Raw genomic sequence first — 24840 nt, 5'->3', positions numbered from 1 at the left:
TTCGACAATAAAGCCTGTCCATTGTCTAATTTCTGCCTGGACTGTTGGACATCCTATAAAAAACCTATTTGATATTGAAATACTTCTACAGATCAGGCCCTGGTGACAAATTACCTGTGCTGTTTGCCTTTTGTTTCAATAGGAAGTGGTGTCATTTTAGCTTCCAGCCATAAGCTGCTTCTCCCAGTCACCTCTGCTGCTTACTGTATTAAACTATTCCAGTGAATCCAGCATTTCCTCAATAAACTCTCTCCATGTCCACTTTCATTTCCCATTTCCTGGACTCCTTTATTCTCTGGTGGTATCTTATTGCAGAAGAAAAACTGAGAAAGTGCTGCTTACGAGAGTTTCAGAATGAAGCTGTTGCTTTGATTTAGAAGATGGCAGTAACTAATGGGCCTGATTTGCAGAAATGCATCGTCTGCACCAACAGTGAGAGTTTTCTCAGAAAAGGAGCTTTCTAATTTACACAAAGTACTCATGTTATCAAAATTACTCTGCTGAACCAAGCTGATTCAGTGAGTGGAGCTCATTTACTTTTACATTACTTACTCTTCAAATTGAACCACTTATTTAGGCTGCAATCATACTTGGAAGTAAGTCCACTGAACTCAGTGGGATTTACTTCCAAGTAGACATTCATAGGCTGTTAAACGTATGCTGTTAAATGCTTAAATGACAGCCACAGGGAGCTCCAACATGTATTCAGGTCACCTCCAGACTCAGTATTTTGCGGTACAGATTCAAGTGCATACCAGTGATGTAGGTTTGTGCAACTGAAGTGGACTGGTGCAGGGGTCACCAGTAATGCAGGGATCACCAAACTTTTTGTACTAGTGGGCATATTTCAAATTTTGAGGGAGTGTTAGGGATGTCAGTCACAAAATGGCTGTCATGGAGGATGCGTAGCATAACACAAAGCTAGAGAGACAACCACCGGGGCAGACTTTGGTAATATGGCGCCCTGAGTGAGGGCAAAATTTGGTGCCCCCCCCCAATATTTATTATTTTCACAATTGAATAGGTACCCATATAAATTGGGATGTGGGTGGCGCTGTGGGTTAAACCACAGAGCCTAGTAATAATAATAATAATAATTTATTATTTATACCCCGCCCATCTGGCTGGGCCTCCCCAGCCACTCTGGGCGGCTTCCATAGAAACCAAAAATACACTAAAATATCACACGTTAAAAACTTCCCTGAACAGGGCTACCTTAAGATGTCTTCTGAATGTCAGGTAGTTGTTTATCGCTTTGACATCTGCTGGAAGGGCGTTCCACAGGGCGGGCGCCACTACCGAGAAGGCCCTCTGCCTGGTTCCCTGTAGCTTTGCTTCTCGCAATGAGGGAACCACCAGAAGGCCCTTGGCGCTGGACCTCAGCATCTGGGCAGAACGATGGGGGTGGAGACGCTCCTTCAGGTATACTGGACCGAGGCCGTTTAGGGCTTTAAAGGTCAGCACCAACACTTTGAATTGTGCTCGGAAACGTACTGGGAGCCAACGTAGGTCTTTCAAGACCGGTGTTATATGGTCTCGGCGGCCGCCCCCAGTCACCAGTCTAGCTGCTGCATTCTGGATTAGTTGTAGTTTCCGAGTCACCTTCAAAGGTAGCCCCACGTAGAGCGCATTGCAGTAGTCCAAGCGGGAGATAACCAGAGCATGCACCACTCTGGCGAGACAGTCCGCAGGCAGATAGGGTCTCAGCCTACGTACCAGATGGAGCTGGTAAATAGCTGCCCTGGACATAGATTTGACCTGTGCCTCCATGGACAGCTGTGAGTCCAAAATGACTCCCAGGCTGCGCACCTGGTCCTTTAGGGGCACAGTTACCCCATTCAGGACCAGGGAATCCTCCACACCTGCCCGCCTCCTGTCCCCCAAAAACAGTACTTCTGGCTTGTCAGGATTCAACCTCAATCTGTTAGCCGCCATCCATCCTCCAACCGCCTCCAGACACTCACACAGGACCTTCACCGCCTTCACTGGTTCTGATTTAAAAGAGAGGTAGAGCTGGGTATCATCTGCATACTGATGAACACCCAGCCCAAACCTCCTGATGATCTCTCCCAGCGGCTGCATGTAAATGTTGAAAAGCATGGGGGAGAGGACAGAACCCTGAGGCACCCCACAAGTGAGAGCCCAGGGGTCTGAACACTCATCCCCCACCACCACATTCTGAACACGGCCCAGGAGGAAGGAGCGGAACCACTGTATGACAGTGCCCCCAGCTCCCAGCCCCTCAAGACGGTCCAGAAGGATGTTATGGTTGATGGTATCAAACGCCGCTGAGAGATCCAGCAGAACTAGGAAACAGCTCTCACCTTTGTCCCTAGCCCGCCGGAGATCATCAACCAGTGCGACCAAGGCAGTTTCAGTCCCATGATGAGGCCTGAATCCTGACTGGAAGGGATCCAAATGGTCCGCTTCTTCCAGGCGTGCCTGGAGTTGTTCAGCAACCACTCGCTCAATCACCTTGCCCAAGAATGGAAGATTTGAGACTGGGCGATAGTTGGCCATCGTGGCCGCATCTAAAGATGGTTTTTTAAGAAGCGGTTTAATAACCGCCTCTTTCAGCGAGTCTGGGAAGGCTCCCTCACGGAGGGAAGCATTCACCACCCCACAAAGCCCATCGCCCAGTCCTTCCCGGCTTTTATAAGCCAGGATGGGCAAGGATCCAGGAGACAGGTGGTTGGCTTCACTCGTCCAAGCAGCCTGTCCACATCCTCGGAGGTAACAGATTGGAATTGATCCCATGCAACTTGACTAGACAGGACTCTAGCACTCTCCCACCCCGGCCCTGCTCCCACGGTGGAGTCTACTTCTTCCCGAATCTGAACGATTTTATCTGCAAAAAACTTTGCAAAATCATTGCAGGAGAACATGTGGCCCGTACTGGGCCCCAATGTCTCCTGCTGCTGTTTTCTGCAGATGCAATAGAGGCGGTGAAGAAATTCTTCTTCGCCGTTGCTATCGCCACTTGGTAGGCTCGACGTTGAGCTCTAACCTGTGTCCGGTCAGATTCGGAATGAGTTATCCGCCACCGGCACTCTAGCCATCTCAACGATTGTTTCATTGCCCTCAGATCCGTGGAAAACCACGGGGCTGTCCGGGAGCCTAGGACTTGCCTATCAGAAGATCGGAGGTTTGAATCCCCGCGACTGGGTGAGCTCCCGTTTCTTGGTCCCAGCTCCTGCCAGCCTAGCAGTTTGGAAGTGCAAGTAGATAAATAGGTACTGCTCCGGCGGGAAGGTAAACGGCGTTTCCATGCGCTGCTCTGTACACCAGCTCCCTCGGCCAATAAAGCGAGATGAGTGCCACAATCACAGAGTTGGCCATGACTGGACCTAATGGTCAGGGGTCCCTTTACTTTTTTACCCATATAAATATAGGTTTTTTTAAATGTTGTTGTTGTTCTTTCATGTCCTCTCGGCTTGGTGCCTTGTGCAGAGGAACTGCCTGTACCACCCAAAATCCAGCACTGAAAACTACCCTCAACAACCTTTTGCTTACTCTGGGAAGTCAGCTATGTCCTGCTGGTCCCGATGCAGATCACACATATGCATAAGAATCATTGTCTCTCTATTAAAGTGCTGAGTGGTTGAACCATCAGGTGAACCACAGTCCATAGTAACCTGAACAAAACTTTTGGAACAGAAATACATCATGGAACAGAAGCCCATATATTTGAAGTTTGCCCTTGCCATCATTTAAAAAACTGTTAAGGAATCGAAACAGAGTGATTCATCATGGTTTCTAAAGAGCAGCAGATAAAATCTCTTGGTGCTATTGCATCTGAAAATGACACAATTGTGCCACAAATCTGTGCTTTGGAGACATTTTCATTGTAACATATGACGAGGCAGCAGCACCAGTCCTAGCTGTTGGCACCCAGGTGTACCATTGCTGTTGATAAATCCTTTTGCCTCACTACCTTATCCCAGGGTCAGCTGTGATAAAACAAAAGAATCAACCCTTTGTTGGCACTTCCTGGAGCCATGGCAGTGAAAGTAAGTGCTATCTGCCAGATGGAAAGTTTCCTTGCTGCTTATCAAGTTGCAGCCATGGGATCAGTTCAAAGCTTTGGAAGGAGGTGAAAGTCAGAATTGCTTATAGGAAGCAATGAAATTATACTACATACCCACACTCCTATTTTCTTTGGCCTTTAGGAGTGTAAATCCTTATAACCAGGGTAATCAGACCTACCTAAATTCTTCTGGCACTGATTACCCTGCTTCTTCTTTCTGCATCTTACATTTGGAACCTTCGCAAATTTGTTCCTGCTTATCTCAAACATCCACTTAGCTACTGTATGTGCATATCACACTTTCTAGTCTCTTCAGAAGAACAAATCCCCTCCACCTAGTGAACTAGGGATGTTCTTTACTCATTCCACGGCACAACCAAATCAATGTAGAACTGGAAGTACCAAATGTTCATGATAGGCGGCTCTAATTTTGAGATACATTGGTACCTTTCCAGGGGAGTGGACTGACCTAATTTCATCTCTCCCTATTTTTTGTATGAACAACAACAACAACAACGAAAATCAGGGCACACAATCCTCTGCATTGCTTCCAAAATGACAAAAATAAATGGCTATCAGACACCAAATAAAGCTATTGGAGGCTATTTCATGTAGAAATAGTGACTGATTGCGAAAGAGAAACCTGGCTTAATATAGAGCCGTTGCTTCTCATTTGATAGTTATAACGAAGAATTATATACTTTAGGGCCCATGCTTATGTTACCTCAGCAGCGTGGATACTTCTGAAGTGTGATTGCTTCCCAATAATATCACGATCCCAAGATCATGTGGAAGGGATTGCCATGGCAGTATTGTAACTCCCAGGAGAACTTTGCACTCCATGTTGCAGACTTCGCACAGGAATCTGGGAAACGTGTGTGTGTGTGTGTGTGTGTGTGTGTGTACTGCATGGGTCTTTGGTCTGATCCAGCCAGGCTCTTATGTTCTCATCATGTATTCCTGCCATGCTGAAGTAATCTAGGAGTGGGCCATTAAATACAAGAGACATAGCCTGGGTATCTTTGCACAGAGCCAGGCAACCACCCTGAATCCCCCTGTAGCCAGTACTGCAGAGATCTGTCTTTCCCATATACTAAGTCTTAATAACGAAGATAATAGTTGTATTATCTTGCATTTTATTGAAAAGGAAGAGCCCAGACTAGAATTTAATCAACAGATATAGTGGGAGCTTGACTGATTAATGAACTTGGCTGCCACTCAAGCCACATGCAAGCACAACATGTGTGGATCTGAAATGCAGTGACTGCCAGTGCAGCAGTCTACCTTCCCCTTTGCCAGTCACTTTCAAACCCAAGTGACTGTTGTTCCATTTAGTACGGATACATCTTATTAGTTCCTCAGCATTTTCTGTTATGCACCTAGCAGGATTTTTTTTTTTAAAAAAATATTTCTCTTATGTATAATTATGCTGCTAGGAGTTTGGGGTGGGGGCAAGTAGACTGTGTGCAGAGACTCTTCTTAACCCCCGGAGCAAGCAAGTGTTAAAATATAAGCTTCCTGTTGAGGTGATAGCTTAGGTGATGGGCCATTAAGGGAACCAAGGAAGTAGATCTGTGTGAGATAACAGATGAGTGGGGCCCCTACTCTCAAGTGGCTGGTGGTTAGAAAAAGAGAGTCGAGCAATGTTTGAGAGAAATATCTGATGTCTGTTTGAATCCAAGCCTGTGACTATGGGAGAAACCAGATCCTTTTGGAATGTTAATGCTCAGGTTGTGTATATGTGTAAATAAACCATAAATCATAAACACCACAGTCTCTGCTGTCCCACATTCCAAGGAAACAGGACCCTGGGTAAGTGCCTGGAACCCCTGGAATCTCACACCGCTCGAAGATTGCATCAATATATTTAGTAGTGTAGGTGTTTGTGTGCTTAGCATATCTTTGATGGTTCCCTCTGTTTGACAGAATATATCCAAAGTTAAATCTCTCCCTGTGCTTCCTGGCAGGGAAAAAAGCACAACATTTAAAAGTTGTTCAGGTGGGACTAATCAGGGCTGGAGTTAGGAAAAACCAGACTTATTTCATCGCTCTCAACAAATCTGCCAGTGGATGCATGCCCCACAGTGCACCAAATGCAACTTTAAATATATTTTGCATGCAACCTGAATCTAAACAGTGCCTGTTCCAACCCTTTTTCTACCACCAAAACCCTCTCAACAACAATTCCCCCTCAAAGGTAAGAGAAAGCTTACCTGTCTGTGCCATCTTGGACAACAGGGTTCTTCTTTCCATTCATTGTATGCAGCCGTAGAAGTTTACTTTCCTTATTACAAGTCATATTTCTCATCTCATGTGTTAGAGGCACCTCTCTGGCATCTGGTCCCACTCTCCGACACCTGAGTAACCGCTGATAAGCTGTCCGAAAGTCCCTATTCAGTGCAGCATATAAAACTGGATTCAATGCTGAGTTGGCGTAACCAAGCCACATGACAATGGTCATCATGCTTTTGTGTGCTTCACCCGTCACACCCCGATATGTGAACACTGTAAAATAAGGAAACCAGCAGATAATGAAGGCTCCCATCACAGCTGCAAGAGTCACAATGGCTTTGTGTTCCTTCACAGTGGGTAATGCATTTCTGATGGTTGTGCAACTGTTGGTGTGGTTGATCCTCTTTGCTTGTTCCCTGGCTATTTTGAATATCCGGTAGTATGTGATGCACATTACTAGCAGAGGGAGGTAGAACGTAAGCAAGCCATCCACCAGTACATACCCAGCATTGACCTCCAGCTTGCACTCCTGCTTCCCATCAGTTGACTGTGTGTTCTGGACAGTGCTGCCATTGGTGTTCCAGGCCAAGTGGATCGGTAGGAACGAGACCATCAGTGACACCACCCAGATAAGGAACATAGCCACAGCCACCCGCTTAGGAGTGACCATAGTGTTGTAGCGGAGGGGTGCTGTGATAGCATAGTAGCGATCAAGGCTAATCATGAAGAGGTTGAGGATGGATGCTGTGCAAAGCATGACATCCAAGCTGATGTAGATATTGCACAAGGTGACACTGAAGATCCACTCATGGGAGTAGACCTCATAGATGGCCGAAAAGGGTAGCACCATGAGGCCCAGCAGCAAGTCTGTGAAGGCCAAGGAGACAATGAAGCAGTTTGTCAGGTTGCGGAGCCTCCGGTTGAAATAGACAGCTAGACACACCATCACATTTCCAAACACAGTCCCAATAATGAGGACTGCGAGAACAATTGCGGTTGGCACTTGTCCCCAAACACTTGTACCGTCTGTGGAATTCATGGTGGTGTAATTGGGAAGTATCATTTTGCTCCTGTACAGACTCACATGGCAGCTGCTGCTCCAGGTACTCTGGAAGAAGTGGTTAGGTCTGATTCCTTGAAGAGCTTGTCCAGATGCCTTCATTCACCACCTTTCACAAGAGGCCCCTGCATCATGGCTCTGAAAAGATGCTAGGAATCAGACAACACCTCTGGTTGCATATTTAGAGAAAGACTGAAGTCTAAATAAATCCCCAAATCTGAGCACATTCATTCTCTGCTGGAAAGACCCTCAGATGTGCAGCTTGCAGCAGAAAGATCCAACTGAGACTCCTTGTTAGCAATGTTGTGGTGTGACAGATTTCTTGAGGACATGTCTATTAGATAGTTATTAACCATGATAGCTAAGTGGAACATCCATGTTTAGAGGCAGTAGACAGCTGGATAAAAGATTGTGGGGACATGTAACAGAATAGGGTTGTTGCCTTCATGTCCTGCTTTTGAAGACCTCATGGAACCATCTAGTTGGCTACAATTGGAAGCAGGATGCTGGATCAGATGGAAGTTTAGTTGAACCCAGAAGGGCTCTTCATAAACTTTTTATGTTCTACCAAGTCAGTTTTGCCTAGTTTTGGCCTCTCCCTTTTCTTCCCTCTCTTCTTCCTCCTTTCAGACAAATCATTAGGTTGTATTAAGTTGTACGATGCATTAATCACCACATGTGGTTTTATAGGTCTGGCCAGAAAAGGGCTGGAAGAGTCCCAGTAACCTCATTATTCTTAGACTGTGTCTCAATTTACATCTCTTGAAGGTATCTATCAAAATGGAAGAGGGATGGATATGCACACTTTCCTGGTCAGAATCTGGAAGGAAGAATTGAGAGTCAGATGATATATGTAGGATATATGAAGCTGCCTTATATCAGGTCAAGATATTTGTCCATCTAGCCCAGAATGGGTGACTTTCCAGATGTTGGAAAGTCTCATCAGCCCTAGCCAGCATGGCCAATGGTCAGGGAAAATGGGGGTTGTAGTCCAGCAACACCCAAAAGGCCACTGGTTCCCTACTCCTTGTCTGTGATGCATATTATCCAGAATCTCAGACAGAGAAAATGTTTTCCCATTACCTGCTGAGTCATTTAACTGGAAATCCAGGGAGCAAATATGGGTGGGAATTTCCCATGCTATGAATATGCTCTTCCACTAACTAGTGGCCCCTCTTCCTTCAACTTATGACTTAGCTTAGGACTTTCCTTTGTAGACATGGGAAATTCTCATTGGAGACTCACTGTTATCCCTAGAGGTGCTCAGACCACATGGTTGCTGATTCATACAAAGGATGCCTCAATATTCAACACACCGTTTCTGGTTTCATCAACAGCTGCTTCACTCTAGTGACATCAGAAGAGACCCTGATGGGGTTAATCAAGGAGTGACCAATATGTGGTCCTCCAAATATTGCTGGACTCCTACACCCATCAGCCCCAGCCAACATGCCTAATATTCATGGATTATGGGAGTTGTAGTTAAACAATATATGGAGGTTAACTACTCCTAGGCTAAAGTCTGAGATCAAAGAAATATTGGTTAGAGCAAGGAACATATTCTAGGTTATGGAACCCTCGCCCATCCACCACTCAACACCTGGAAGGATAACAATAGGAAATTAAAGCAATTGTACCCATACATATAGACAGCAAATGCATTGTAAAGCACAATGGGTAGAATCCAATGTAGCACCATGTGGGGAAAGAGGCCTTCTTGCACAACTAGACTTCTCCCCTCCAACCCCCAACAGAAGACTTCCCCTCATTCCCTGCCTGCTAAACCTGTTCTGGGGGTTCCCCAGTCCTCTAGAGCAGATTGGAGGATCAGTGGGGGTACAGGGGGAGGAGAGGGAAGTCCTATTGTGCAAGCAGAGTCAAGGTCACTCCAAAGTTGAGTGACTTTATCCTCAAAGTGTGTAGCCAGTGGGGCACAGTAGGTATTCCAATGTTCCAAAGGTTCCTTCAAACCATCTGAAACAACTACACCAGATGGCTACTAGAGGATGTAATGCAAGCTGCAGAATGAGCCTGCTTTGCACCCTACACTGCTACATGGTAGCCACAATTACGTGCTCCAACCAATGTTTGGTTGACATTAGATTGAGACTTGTACTGCTTACACTCTAGTCCTCACCTGGCTTGTTTCATAGCCCAGAGCTCCTCAGAATACCAAGAGACCACTTGGACTCCACAATGCCAAAGAGGATACTTGGAAGCAATCATATCAGCCAGTTGTTTCACCTCACCATTCCATAGCAAGACCAAGGCTTTGACAGGAATGTTTCCTTTCTCTGCTAGAACCCCCCCCCCCAGAGTATGCAGCAACACATTAGGTTCCTCCAGGTTCTGAGGGTAGGCCATCCAAACTTGACCACCACCCTTTCAGGAGGAAATTGCCACCATCCGTCCAAACTGTACCAGATAACAGTGCATTCCTCATATCACTTGGGGCAAGGACTACTTCAAGGGTGTGACCCACTTGATGTGTTTGGAGGATACTTTTGGGGACAATTCTACCACAGTTGACCTCGCTGTCCATGGTAAAGCTTGTTCTTCCACCAAGGTGGTCCTGGTCCACACCAAAACCCCTGCTGTATCTACTCAGCCATCAGACAATGCCCAATACTGCAATCAGCAGAAATACTCTCTTACCTGCCGGCAAATACCGTATTTTTTGCACCACAACACTCACTTTTTTCCTCCTAAAAAGTAAGGGGAAATGTCTGTGTGTGTTATGGAGGGAATGCCTACGGGTGGCATGCCTACGGATTTTCCTCCTCTAAAAACTATGTGCGTGTTATGGTCGGGTGCGTGTTATAGAGCAAAAAATATGGTACCTCACAGAACAAACTAAGTGATTCAGTCAAAAAACAGGCACACACAATCTTACTAGCTGGGAAAACAGCCGAGACAGGAGTCAGGATGGCGTGAATTGCCCCTCCCTCTCCAAGGGGGAAAGTGTGCCAGAGCTTGTTATAGCAAGGTAGGCCACACCCACAACCTAGCTATAGCCACTAAACTATATCTACAGCATTCTGTTCAAATTAAACTGTGTCACCTATCAGCTTGTTTTTCTGGATGGGCAAAGATGCACGTCATTCAACAGCTTAACCCCATAATCCCAAAACAAATACAAACAAGATCTTTATTTTTAAGGTCAGCTCATTTCCTTCACATCTGGCATACACTGATAGAGAACTAAAACATAGTTATGAGAAGCAAGGAGAAGAGGCATGGTATTAGCTGGAATCTCAGGGAGACGGTAGCTGAGATCATGCCTGATGTTAAGTTTTGTGGAAGCTAGCGAGTACCTTAGTTCACAGGACGCAACAAGCAGCGCAGCATTGACATGGCACAAGATGGAATCAATGGAATCTACAGAGCTTTGAAAGATCTTTTACTTCACTTGCTTGAAAGCTGGCCTTTTCAAAAGGTTTCCTCCAATTGCTTTCAGTTGCAAATGCCCTTGCAACTGAAAGTATTGTGTATTGGTATTGGTACTCAGTGCATTAAAATAGTAGTTGCAGGGTTGGCCTAAGACATCTTGCTGTTTGAGTACTGTTGGAGGAAAGGGTGTGTGTGTGTGACAGGCTGCACCTGGCGGCGGGGTCCCAGCTGGCTGAAGGGAGGAGGAAAGCGGGGAGGAGCTGAGATGGCGAGCCGCGTCCTGGTGGTGCCACGAGGAGGGCTCTGCGGTAGTTCTATCACTTAGTTAAAGGGCTGGATGGGGGGGAAGGGAGTGTTGTGTCAGCTGGTAGGAAAGGAAAGGAGGTGGAAAGGTTCTCCCTAAGGAACTTGTGCATGAGCAGCCCATAACCTTTCGTGCTTCAGGGTCTGTTACTCAGTTCATTATGGCCTTAATGCTGTTCTTTGGATCTGAGGTGACACTGGAGTAGTCCATCAAGTTGGGGGGGGGGGAGAGGAGAGGAGAGGAGGTCACGGGCCCTTTTTCCTGGGCGTGTGAGACCGGCCCCACTGTGCATCCCCCCCCCCAGTCTTCTTCCACAGCTGCTACTCCTCTGAGGCAGAGAGGCAGTTTCTCCCAGCTTTGGTGTGGTGGTTCTGCCCCTCCTCCCTAAGCATGTGCCAAGGGTTCAAGAGTTAGGTAGGTTACTGGGAACCAGGCAGAGTGTCTGCTCGGTAGTGGCGCCTGCCCTGTGGAATGCCCTCCCATCAGATGTCAAGGAAATAAGCAACTACAGTGGTACCTCGGGTTACATACGCTTCAGGTTACACACTCCACTAACCCAGAAATAGTGCTTCAGGTTAAGAACTTTGCTTCAGGATAAGAACAGAAATCGGGCTCCGGCCGCACGGCAATAGCAGGAAGCCCCATTAGCTAAAGTGGTATTTCAGGTTAAGAACAGTTTCAGGTTAAGAACGGACCTCCGGAACAAATTAAGTACTTAATCTGAGGTACCACTGTATATGACTTTTAGAAGGCATCTGAAGGCAGCTCTTTTTAGGGACGTTTTTAATGTTTGAAGTTTTATTCTGTTTGCAATGTTCTGTTGAAAGCTGCCCGGAGTGGCTGGGGAAAGCCAGCCAGATGTGTGTGTGTGTGTGTTAGAAATAAATTATTATTATTATTACTATTACTACTACTACTACTACTACTACTACTACTACTACTGTAGCAGCAGCAGCTACAGCTGCCCAGCTTCGCCCCAGAGAGAGAGCAAATGGAAAAGCCTTCAGTAATATATAAGTAATAATAATCAGAAACAGTAGGTATGAGTAGGGGGTACCTCTTGCCATAATTATTCTGGTGGATTTGTAGAATTCTGACTTTGCTTGAAGGGAGTCTGTCTTCATGTGCACAGTAAGTGTTCTGGAACTGAGGCTATGAGTGTTTGTACTTCCGTCTACTGTCATGTGCAGGTTCACAATAGAGTTATGACAACCAGAGCTATAAGATAATGCAGGAGCCAAGCGAACTTCCTCAGTATATCTGATGCCAGTGTTGTATGATCTCTCTACCAGCTAGCTGAAAGTTAAGACCAAGGACCAAATGACAAGCACCGAATAAAAGAATACTGTAATTCAAATCCCAATCTTTTAATGTCCATGCTAGAATTGTCTGCTTTGCCAGCATACACATTTTCCAGATGCCTTCAAGCTGCTGCCCACCACCACTGAGTTCAAACAATCCAAATGACTTATCGTATTTTTGTTACCCTTATGTATAAACTCATAATTTTTATTTCATCAGTCTACGACAACAGAAACAGGAACCTCATTCTTGCTTCTAATGATAAGTGAACTCTTAAATCAGGGGTCAGCAACCTTTTTCAGCCGTGGGCCGGTCCACCGTCCCTCAGACCATGTGGTGGGCCAGACAATATTTATATTAAATAATCCAGAGATGCATTTTAAATAAAAGCATACATTCTACTCATGTGAAAACACTAGGCAGGCCCCACAAATAACCCAGAGATGCATTTTAAATAAAAACACACATTCTTCTCATGTAAAAACATTCTGATTCCTGGTCTGTCCACAGGCCGGATTTAGAAGGCAATTGGGCCGGATCCGGCCCCTGGGCCTTAGTTTGCCTACCCATGTCTTAAATCATAATCTGAACGATCTCTGCTGTGGTACTTCCAACAACATTAACAGGTAGATTCTAGATTAGTATATAAAAAATAATAAATTTACTTCGTAGCAACTGATCTCCTTTCTTCCTTACTTTTAATGGTCATTGTGCTATTTTTTCCTGGAAGATAGGGAGCAGTTTTATACCAAGTCAGACCACTGGTCCATTTTGCTTAGTATTGTCTACATAGACTTACAGTGGCTCTCCAGTAGTAGTTGCCAGGGATTGAACCTGAAACCCTCTGAATGCAAAACAGGGCTGACCAGAAGGAATTTTATAGAATATTTTGTAATTTGGAAAGGTATGAAGTTGAAAAAAAGCTTGGTTCATTTTCTTTTTTAAAAGAGCTAACAAATGACTGGTGATTTCAACACTTTTCTTATAAAACAAGAGTATATTTGAGAAACACCAATATCTCCACTACAATAAGTGAAGCCAAATCGATGTCCAGCAGTGCTGGAAATAGTTCCAACAGCATCAGTGAAGTTGTGCTGTTATAGTTTGAGATAATATGAGAATGTAGGATGGATTAGTTGGGATCTGAATGAGAATCGTCACCAGCAAATGTTACATGCACCCTAGATCTAGATCTAGATATATAGATATATGAAGGGGGAGTCTTGGGATAGAAGCAGCCTCATTATTTTTTTAAAAAAAGAACTTCATATCTCAACAGAAATTAATACTCCACTTATTGACTGAGACCTGCACATTATACAAATAATCTTTCTGAACACTCTTGGCACTCAAATACAGAAGCAATTGTTTCATAAACTCTCTGCTGCATAGATAAATGGAGCACTTTGCTCTTATTGAAAGATTCTCCTATTGCAATCGTATCCCCTTAACTGATCAAATACAATGTTCTGACAACATAAATAAATAAAAGCAAAACATTAACATGCCACTATGTAGGAAACCACTGTTTACTTTGGTGTAGTCCTATTTAAATCACAGCACAGGTACCACTGTATACACTGGGAAGGAAGAACATCAAATACTTACTTTTATTCCAAGTATGTTTCAGATGCTGTATGGAAATGAATGTTTGGTTATAAAATTAGCAGCAGAATCTCCTTAGGGCAGGGGTAGTCAAAGTGGTCCCCTCCAGAATTGGTTGGAGTCCAGCTCTCCTCCACTCCTGCTGGCATGGCCAATGGTCAGGGCTGATGCAAGCTGGAGTGCAACAACATCTGGAAGGTATCATGGAATCATAGAACTGTAGAGCTGGAAGGAACCCAAGGGTCATCTAGTCCAAACTCCTTGTGATACAAGAGTTCGATTCCTGCCGGACAGCTGCTCCCAAGTTGGCTGTTTCTGCTTTAGGGCACAATCCCTGAGACAAACTGCCAACTCAAAGGACACACCAGCAGAATATTCCAGGGTTGGGGCTGTTCTGCTGGTGAAGATATGTAGGCAGAACATCCATAATGGGATGCAGATGCAGATGGCACAAGAGAAGACCAGACCTATGCCATAACCTGTACTGCCCAGGCTGTGGTCACATTCCTGTTAATGGTCCCCTTTCTACCAACTCCAGTCCTGACAGAAAAAGTGACTTTAAATGGTAAACAAAATATTGCATTCTGTTATAAAATACTGGTCAGTATTTGTACTGCACGGTTGAGACAGCTTTTTATAGTAGATACTTTTTTTTTGCATTTCTATGTAATTCAAAACATTTAAGAAATAAAGGTTAAACAAAAATAGATGGAATAGTCAAGATCAAAGCTCTCACCTTTCTGTCCCTGAGACCCTCCTGTTTTCTGCTCCTGAACCTCTGGGCTGAAAGGTGGAAAAAAGGTTGTGGGAAAGAAAGCCATACTCTCTTTTGAGCATTTTCTTCTTAGAGTGTTCTGCTAAGTATTTATTCGCCTTGTTTCCTAGGGGCCTCAATAATCCTTGCATTTCCTGAAAATGACCAGAAGCTCTGGGAATTCAAGATTAGCATCATGAAGTCAATGGAATGGGGCTGAATGATGTAAAAAAGAAAAGAAAAAAAGAACAGGACCGGTGAGTTGATGTAAGCAAAAAAAATCTCTCTGATAATCCAGGTATGTGAAGAGAAAGGAAAATGCTGACTTGCCCAGAGACACTGTGCAGTGCGGAAAGTCAGGGCAAAGGGAAAGAGCACAGAAGCTCACCAAAAACAGGTGTTTAATGTTTCATAATAATGGAAGGAATAAGGGAAGGAATCACAGTGCTGTTTCCAAGTGGCCAGAGGCACTTTCCCTGCAAAAATGGACATCAGATGGCCATGCTGTCTTCTTGATTCCACTGTTTATGATCTTCATCTGCAATATTAAGCCATTTAGAGAAAGGATAAGAGCTTGCCTTCCTGTCATCTGAGGGCCTGAAGCTCAGAAAGCCCAATCAATGTGGCCTGGTTACATTGTTACTCAATTAAATAGAAATGCACTCAGCACATACTCAGGGATACTCTCCTCAGCTGCCAAAGAGTAAAACACAAACACAACTATGTCAGCTAATGCATGGTAATGGGAGATGGAACATTTTTTTTCAAAAACACCTCTCATCCTCTGAAATCGAAGTGGAAAAGTCTGGGCGAAGCCCAGACTCACCAGTTCTACTGAAGAGGCTCCTCATGAGGCCAGAGGAACATCATCCGGCTTTGAGGCGTGAAGGCCGCTCCCTGCAAGGCCTTTTCCAACTGGCCTAGGGGGCGGGGTCCAGACTCACCCAGCCCTACTACGTTAAATACCAGTATGTATTCTGTGGTTGACCTCCTTTGTAATGTTCTATTTTGAAATCTTTAAGATAATATTTTAGTTTCCTGTTATGTTGCTTTGACTGTATACTATATATTTGACTTAGTTCAGATTGTTTTATTGATTTAATATGCTGTAAACCACTTTGAGATTTTTAAAAAAAATATAAAGAGGTATAGAAAATAAATAAATAATAAATAAAAGTTTTCTTCAGTGCTTACTTAACAGAGGTGCTCAGGGTCAAACTGGACATGATATTTGTCACACACTCAACATTTGTCAAATACAGCCTTGTGCATTTGATTTTTCCAAAAATTTTGTGTGTGTGTTTGCATGAGAGAGAGAGAGAGAGAGAGCACCTTGAACAAGGCTAAGCCATATAGGCTGAAACAGGATGGTAAATTCTAAATCACAGAGTCTAGAAGAAAACATAGATAGCATCTACATTTGTATTTTGTTTTCCCTAAACCTGGGCCAAGAGGAATTAAAAGGGCACTTCAGGAGGACATTTTGGATTTTTTTTCAAGGGGGGGGGGAATGATTCAAGAGGACTAGGAGAGGATTTCCCTTGCACTTTATACTTTTACAGATTTGGGGTAACAGAATTTTTTTTTGGGGGGGGGGCCTTTCAATGCCAGAAGTTATTGAAGGGATGATGCCAAATCAGTGAAAAACACAGGCTAAACTTTTTTCGAGGCCAGGGCCCCATTTGGGATAGAATAACAAAGAATGACAAAAGGTGCTGAAGCAAGTCATCACCAGGACAAGAGATTCTTTGCTGGTGGACAGAGTGGGGAGTTCATTTTCCATGACATAGGAAAACACGGGAGGGGTGGGCTGTGCCCACGGGGGGGGGGATGCTGTTTTACACAAGGCTTGGGTTTTTCCTGGTAAGGGTGTTTGGGAAGGAAAAGGGTAGAGCTAGAACTCTAGGCAGAGGCCATGCAGGGCAGAACCATCTTGGCAGGTTAGGACAGAGGTGCAGAGATGGTGTGCAGGATGCCTTGGACTCCAGCGCTGCACTGGTGCATCTGAACTCTCTCCACTGAAGACTTTAGGTTTAAATAAGCCACATTTCGTAAAGACATAAGTCTTTGCTGTGCCTTGATTTGCCAACGGAATCATAATCCTGGATGTGCAGCCACTCAGCAGAGACTGGGATGGCATGTAAAAATATGTTAAAAAGTGCCCTGCATGGAGCTGAAATGAGGAAAAAAGAAATCAAGAAACCCAGATGCATGCACCAGTGTTGCACAGTCTTGCGATACTCATTGAACCCTAGCCCTGGTGAGGAAATCATGATCCAAATTACTGGCAATTCCAGCTGAACATGGGCTATATATAACCATTAGTACACCCTTCCCTGTTCCTTCTGCCCTTCCTCTTGGGGAGTTTCTCATCAGAGACAGATAAACTCCCCAAGAGAAGAGCAGAAGGAACAGGGAAGGGTGTACTAATGGTTATACATAGTGTGTGAAAGAATGGCAAAGGGGCCATATTGAACAGGGGGCTGGCCTTGGTGGCCTGAGCAGTGGAATGCTTTGAGCAGACTTGAAAGCATGGATGCCCTCTGAGTCTCAGGGCTCCAGGGGGTTCCTTTAATCTCAGGGACTTCAATGGCCAAGAGCAGAAAGCCTGAGATTATTTTTCCCCTGAAAGCGCTCATGATCAAAGTTGTAGGATAATCAGAAATGCTGGAAAAGCGTATGGGCTGCTGTCGTTCTCTTCTCCCATCACAGATATGGGCATTTCATATCGAAAGGTTATGCTCCATACGATTTCCGAAAGGGCAAAAACAAAGCTTTCATGAAATACGATGTTTACACTGTTGAGTCTGTGGAAATTACTATCGGGGACTGATAGTTTCAGGCCAAGAAGATCTTACTCAGGGAGGAGCAATGTCTCAGTACCGGAACACCTACTTTGTATGAACAAAGCCCTACTCTCAGTGCTCAGAGAGATCTCCTGCAAAAGGATCTTTCTTAAAAAGCAGGTTAAGACCTTCACCTGTGATGTTTGAGAGGTGCACAAATTCAAGGTTGACAATATAGAGCTAGAGATAACCTTGGTGTGAGTCAGCATAAAACAATTCACAACTTCCTTATTCTCTGGAAGTACAGAAGTATTAGTGTGCATAAGTCCTGTGTATTTAATCTGAGCTTAACCATCCATAGTAGAAAGAATCAAGCCTTTATTTATCTGTTGTGTCATCTTCATCCATAAGTAAACATGGTGGCGGGGAGGGGGAGAGAAGGAGATATTTGAGTAAGAGCACTCACTACTGTTTTGCCTGCTGCTGGCCAATATTGCACATCCTAGACAAAGATCTGGTTCGCACATAACGCTAAGACAAACCATGGCTTAAGTGTGCAGGTTCCCAGAGAGAAGATCACAGCCTCTTTGCTCCTTCTCTGGTCCTGCTGCTGCTGCTCTGATGTTAGGTAAAATGTGGTTTGGCTTTGTGTGTTAATTGAACCGGGCCTTGTGATTTACTTTACTTCAAACAAAGAAAGGTTTGTTCTTGGTTCACAGCTCATGGTTTGTATGGTGGAGAAAAGCCACGAGTCTGAGTTTGGACTACATGCTCAGCCAAACCATGGCATAACCAAACAGCTGTAATCTGTAGACCTACATTGGCTCCCAGTACGTTTCTGGGCACAATTCAAAGTGTTGGTGTTGACCTTTAAAGCCCTAAACGGCCTCGGCCCAGTATACCTGAAGGAGCATCTCCACCCCCCATTGATCTGCCCGGACAGTGAGGTCCAGCTCCTAGGGCCTCCTGGTGGTTCCTTCACTGCTAGAAGTGAAGTTACAGGGAACCAGGCAGAGGGCCTTCTCGGTAGTGGCACCCTCCCTGTGAAATGCCCTCCCATCAGTTGTCAAAGAAATAAACAACTATCGGACTTTTAGAAGACATCTGAAGGCAGCCCTGTTTAGGGAAGTTTTTAATGTTTTAAGTTTTATTCTGTTTTTAGTGTTCTGTTGGAAGCCGCCCAGATTGGCTGGGGAAACCCTGCCAGATGAGTGGGGTACAAACAAACAAACAAACTCTTCTTTAGGATCCTACAGACTTAAGGAGTCATACTAAGCTGTGATTTGCATGAGCATTACATGAAAACTGAGCCAATGTTTCCATAGCACAGAGAACATTTGTATGCCAGCTGTGCATGATTGCCTTCTTAGATCCCGCCATGAGTAGAAATAAAGTTTTTAAAGGAATTCATAGGTCAGGTTGTCAGGACGCAAAGTACGATTCAAATCCAGTGAGGAGTTGACTTGCATACATAGTAAAAGTTAACACAAGCCAACCATTTTAATGAGGCAGAAATTTTGAACTGAGCGTATCCAGGATGTACTGGGATCTTGGAACAGCAATTTTGTGCTGGTTTTCCTAACTTTGCATCTTAAGCAACGTTTACCAGTTCATTGTCAATCTAGTGTTGGAATCTTTGCAAGCAAAACACAGGCTGAGCTGCAGGCTGCTTCTCCATAGCCTCAAGTTAAGTCGGATGCATTTAATCTATATCTCTGAAATGCAGTAACGGTTGTATGAATTAGCCCTAACTATGCATCATAGAACTGACTTGCAAAAATACTTCTGCCATATTCTGCACATGGCAGTCTTTCATCGGACTGCCATCTTGTTACATGGTTGCTGAATATAACATTGTATTTATTTTCTTAGGTTATTTTTAGATCCCCATATTAACCAAGTTTCTCAGGGAGGTTAACAATGTCGATGTAACGGGCATGGAATTTGTCCCACGTACTTCACATGTTGACATGGTTACAATTCTAACTGTGAATGTGCTCTTAAAGAGGGCAGTGGTGTATTTTCAAAATGACTTGCCTTCCGCTGTCAGATATCAAAACAAGTTGAGGTAACACCTTAGCAAAATGAATCCGTCTTGTGCCTTGTTTTGCTCCCGAGAGAATGAGAACTTACTCTTACTTCTAAGTGGCTGAGGTGTGTGTGAGGTGCAATAAGGCTTCTGTTTACACCCACACAGAGGTGTTGACATCACAGTAGTGACAGTGAAGAAACAAGTTACAACTGCCAGACAGGAAACTGTGTGTGCAAAGATGAGGCTAAAACTTCTTGATATAATCTCTTCTTAACCCAGGGGGCTTAAAATGCATACCCTTCAACATTTCTCCAATGAAAATAGGGACGTTCTAAATAATAATTATAATTATAATTATAATTATAATTATAATTATAATTATAATTATTTTATTATTTGTAAAAGAAAACACCATCTGACAGGGTTGCCCCAGCCACTCTGGACAGCTTTGGACATATATATATAAACATAACAAAACATTAAACATTAAAAAAACTTCCCTAGACAGGGCTGCCTTCAGATGTCTTCTAAAGGTTGTATAGCTACTGATCTCCTTGGCTTGTAGGTTGCATAACTCCATACCCTTCAACATTTATCTGATGAAAATAGGGATGTCCTAAGGAAAAGTAGGATGTGCTGCAATCAAATCAGAAAACAGGATGGCTTCTGTAGATCCACAACTGGAAAACAGGGACACTTGGAGGGTCTGAAAATGCAGCACCTCGACTCAACCAGCGCCCTCCAGTTTCCTAAAGCAGACCTTTCCCAGTAGCTATGTGTCCATGCCTATGCTGGCCTAGTCCACCACAGCATCTTTTATGGCATTTGCAGCCAAAGAAAACCAAACTTTCCAACAGACATCTGTATTCCTCAGCTCCGTACCCCCTGATCATTTGGGACTACATTTCCTATCAACATTGGTCATTGGTCATGCTGGCTGGGGCGGATGGGAGTTGTAGTCCAGATCACTTGGAAAGACAGCAGGGACCTGGCAGACCGTAACGGAGATAAACTCTACTTTGAGGAGAGCAACATCAGGAAAATGAGAGGGACAGAGATACATGATTACCCATTCCAAAGAAGGTAGAAGGAGTAGGAGTCTCTCTCAGGTGTTTGTAGCAACCCCCAAGCCCTGTTAGAACTAAGGATCCTTGGAGTGGTTTGGTACAAATTCTTGGTTCTCTGATAACAAGAGGACTCTTGTCCAGAGGCATAGCAGGCCTGCTTGCACCCAGGGCAAGGCAAGTATTGCACCCCCTCCTTAGCAATCAGGTTTCCTTCATAGCTGATTTCCCACATTTAAAATTGCCTTTCTGTTTTTAAAAAGCTGCACATCTTATTCAGCAATGTTAAGTCATGAAAGAACTGAAGAAACACACACACAAAGACACACACACACACACACACACACACACACTTGCTATGCTATGTGCCAACTGAGCCAACGAGACCCGAATCAGCAGCAGCAGCAGCGAGACCTGGGAGGAGTGCATAAAGGGCAGCTGTGCAGCCCTGGCCGGCAGCCAGTGGCGTAGCGTGGGTTGTCAGCACCCGGGGCAAGGCAAGTAATTTGCGCCCCCTAACCCGTGGATTTGCGCCCCCTAACCCTAACCCCCAGATGTTGCGCCCGGTGCGGCCGGCCCCCCCTGCACCCCCCACGCTACGCCACTGCCGGCAGCTGCAGGTAGGAGCAGCCTGGGAGGGGTGCAGCTCCCAATGAGGGTACCCGCAACTCACCTTCCCTTGCAGCTCTTGCGTCTGGGTTGTTTTCCTTGGACATGCATACATGGCCATTTTAGGCAAACAAGGGTTGTTGGTTGGGTCATCAACCTCCAATGTTTGGAGGTGAGGAAGCATCCCTTGCCCTTGAAATTTTTTGCACCCCCCCCACCCCACCACTATGCCACTGCCCTTGTCCTCCACAAACAACCAGAGAGAAGACTCTGATGGGAAACCAAAGTTAGGCAAGCCTTCATAGGTTCCTCTGACCCCTGCACAGTGCAGTTCCCAAGCAGGCATTCATCTCTCTCCACCCTGTAGAATATGTCAAATTGCTGTTGGTGTAGGCTGTGCCTTATCTGCATTGCCTGTATTATTTTAGCTGTATGCACTTTCCACATCTATTAACTATTTCTATCTTGCCATGAGTGCAAACTTGTGCTTCTCACTTTAGAATGGAGGCTGTGCCCTAGTGCTGATTTCTCCCTTGATATCAGCGCAGAGGTGACACAACATGGCTCTAGCGAAATGAGTTTGCAAATTATGTGTCTGTAGGTGACATACATAGATACCCATGTATGTGTGCTCATTAATGCACCATTTTGCAAATGGAGCAGGCAATATCTAGCTGACCCACAAAGGATTTTATGCACAGACACGGTTAAAAATCGACACCTTGCTAAGCTTCCATGGTTCTTGGTTGCTAATGGATATAAGAGCATTGCATTCCTGATGTACTTGACATCTGAAGAGTAACTGCTTTGAGCTTCTCTCTAAACCAGGGGTCAGCAAACTTTTTCAGCAGGGGGCCGGTCCACTGTCCCTCAGACCTTGTGGAGGCCCAGACTATATTTTGAAAATAAAAATGAACGGATTCCTATGCCCCACAAATAACCCAGAGATGCATTTTAAATAAAAGCACACATTCTACTCATGTAAAAACACTAGGCAGGCCCCACAAATAACCAAGAGATGCATTTTAATTAAAAGGACAGATTCTACCCATGTAAAAACATGCTGATTCCCGGACTGTCCGCGGGCCGGATTCAGAAGGCAATTGGGTCAGATCCGGCCCGCGGACCTTAGTTTGCCTACCCATGCTCTAAGGGTTTGCTTTGGACTCATATGGACGTTTCATAAAACACCTGTAGCTGTGGATTTAATATGTTCCACCATTGCAATCCTTTTATTGGAAACATTTTTATATCACCCTTTAATTCAAAATCCAGGATAGTTTATAAAGCTCATAAAAACACAGTTTTGTTTTGTTTTTTTAAAAAATGCAGTGTTGGATGGGGTCCTTTGGCTTATTTGTCTTTCTCTATAGCTTGATCAATGCCAATATCTATTGAGCATTGGATTTTCCCTCCTTCCTACTCTTCTTCCCTCCCTTCTTTCCCTCTCTTCTTCCTACTGCTCATTTCTTCAACTTCCAAACAGGTAGCTCTGTGAATCAGTATGGTTCAACATTGGGGCAGTCAACAGGAACTGCCAGCAAATTGCATTGGGCAGCCACAGCTCAGCACTCTCAGCTGAAATATATTTTCATTGTGGTTTAGACATCACTCTTTACCAGCACACATCCTACACTCCCAGCCCATGATGTCTGGGGCGTCACATTTGCCTTTCCCTCAATCATCATTATCCCACATTGCCAGAATAAATAGCTTCCACCATGGCACCTTGGGTTCCATATGGAATTAGAGCATGAAACATTAGAGAAAGTGAGTGGAGGTACTTAATATTTTTTCTCTTGCTATAGGAACAGCAGGGAAGCACAAAATGAGAAGGAAATAAACCAGCATTTTATGAAGAGCATGCTTAAGGGTCCATTATCATGTAACTGGAACTATAATGGCCCCTGATTAAAAAGACTGAGCATAACATATTTCGTTAAATTTGTTCCCATCTTAACAAAGCTATCCCTTCCTTAAGACTTATATGGAGATATTCAGAATGAGATAGTGTACATTAAGAAAAAATTCTAGTGTACATTAGTGTACATTAAGAAAAAGTCCTCATGGTTCTAGAGGAAAACTTACAAATGTTTCTTTTGTGTGCTGTGATTCAGTTCCAAAATGTTGACTGTTGTTTGCAATAAACATGTGTTCTATGGTCATAAGGTTGTCACAAATTTCTGCTGGACTGCCCCATATTACACTATCTCTTACTTTCAAGGCACTTTCTAATTTTCCCTTTCCCTTCCTGCTGCTTCAGAACAGTGGTTCTGGAAGGTGCAGATCCAGCCAAGTGGACAAGCCATGCCGTGTTGGGAAGAGTGCTGTGCTTGTGGTTAAAGTAAACGATAGCAGCAAATTCTCCTAACTTGCATGGCTGCATGGCCTCAGAGTGCATCAATTCCTAGAAGTCAGCACAAGTGCTTACTAAAATCCCACCACAAGATCCTATGGTAGTTTCCATTGCGCCTCTTAGAAATCAGAGGGAGCACTATGAAATTGCCACACACACCAGCAGATGTACCACAGAAACCTTTCTGAAGAATATCAGCGGATGAGTGTTTCTCAAAGCAACCTTGACTGTGTGAGAAAGATGCTTTCTTTCTTTTTCTTTTTTAGAAGTAATTTTGTTGTGTTTTCCCCAGTGTACCTGAAACACAATGTCCAGTGAAATACACATGCATTACTGAATAAAGATAAATAGAAACTATGCGTTCAACAGCTGAGGCACCCCTGCTTATGCTGAATAGAGGGCAATTCCCATGAAACAAAGGCAGACAGTATTACTACAAATAAAATCCATCACAAAATCCACAAGGAAGCATAAACCCTGGGGAAAGAGGCTTTCAAAGCAATGCATGCACTGCTTATTTTATAATCAAAATAAATGGGCAGGTGTGAGCCTGCCCCTCCACTCTTTCCATTTGCGCAGCTAGCTTCTGAGGGAGACAGTCCCCTCTGCAACTTTTTCCTCTTAAATACTCTGACAACTGCATTGTCAAGAGAACAGGTGAGATGTAGCCCCATTATAGTTAAGAAAAGGGTCTGCAGCAATACATACACAAACACACATCCAGTGTGCTCCCATGGTGATTGGGCACACACAAGATGTCAAAGAAATGGGTTCTTATTTTTCTTGTTCCCCACTCAATAAATAAAAAGTCACAAGGAAGGCAGTATCCAGGAAGAGAAAGAATCATAGTGTTACCTGCAAGGAGAAGTGAGCAAAGAAGAGGCAAGAGACGGCGATCAGCTGGAGTATCTCTCCTCTGCTCTTAAGTTTTGTCTCTCCGTTAGCTTGCCGCTGAATTTCTAAGAGCACAGAAGCCAATGCTCCAGGGCTGTTACAGTGTGCGGTAGCTCCCTCCCCTTTCCTCTCCCCTCCCACTTCCCCACACATATTGAAACAGCTAGTGGGTTGCCTGATTGTAGTTTGAGTCAGAGAAACAGTGGGCCAGATTAGAATGACCACAAGCTGCAGTGTAGCCCAGCAAAGCCTCCAATCGTCACAGAGAGCGAGAGCACACTATGCCCCCGGGGTGCAGTGCACACAGGCAGCAAAGCATGCCTGAAGTTGTGACCCGCAGCAACACAAAAGCTGCTTTCTGCAGAGCCTGGCATGATGCGTGCAGCTGGGGGAGACCACCCAATTCACCCCCCTGTCGAAAGCAG

General features: G+C 44.5%; 2 protein-coding genes across 5 annotated transcripts in view; both read right to left on the bottom strand.

The window, feature by feature from the left end:
• Positions 1–2552, bottom strand: part of SIMC1 (SUMO interacting motifs containing 1) — a 289791-nt gene extending 287239 nt beyond the window's left edge. The window contains exon 1 of the mRNA XM_079968229.1: positions 2325–2552. Within this exon, the coding sequence (XP_079824355.1) occupies positions 2325–2384 (60 nt within the window). The 5' untranslated portion in view covers positions 2385–2552. The remainder of the gene's footprint in view (positions 1–2324) is intronic.
• HRH2 (histamine receptor H2) overlaps positions 1–24489 on the bottom strand; it is a 34527-nt gene extending 10038 nt beyond the window's left edge. For all 4 annotated transcript variants that reach the window (XM_079968291.1, XM_079968293.1, XM_079968292.1 and 1 more), the window contains exons 1-2: positions 24377–24489; positions 6241–8139 (exon numbers count right to left, since the gene is read on the bottom strand). In XM_079968291.1, the coding sequence (XP_079824417.1) occupies positions 6241–7421 (1181 nt within the window). In that variant the 5' untranslated portion in view covers positions 7422–8139; positions 24377–24489. The remainder of the gene's footprint in view (positions 1–6240; positions 8140–24376) is intronic.
• Positions 24490–24840: the final 351 nt, after the last annotated feature.

The sequence above is a fragment of the Podarcis cretensis genome (assembly GCF_951804945.1).
Source record: "Podarcis cretensis genome assembly, chromosome: 2".
Taxonomy (NCBI): domain Eukaryota; kingdom Metazoa; phylum Chordata; class Lepidosauria; order Squamata; family Lacertidae; genus Podarcis; species Podarcis cretensis.
Note: the sequence above shows the minus strand (reverse complement) of the source record. Positions and strands in the feature narration are given on the sequence as shown.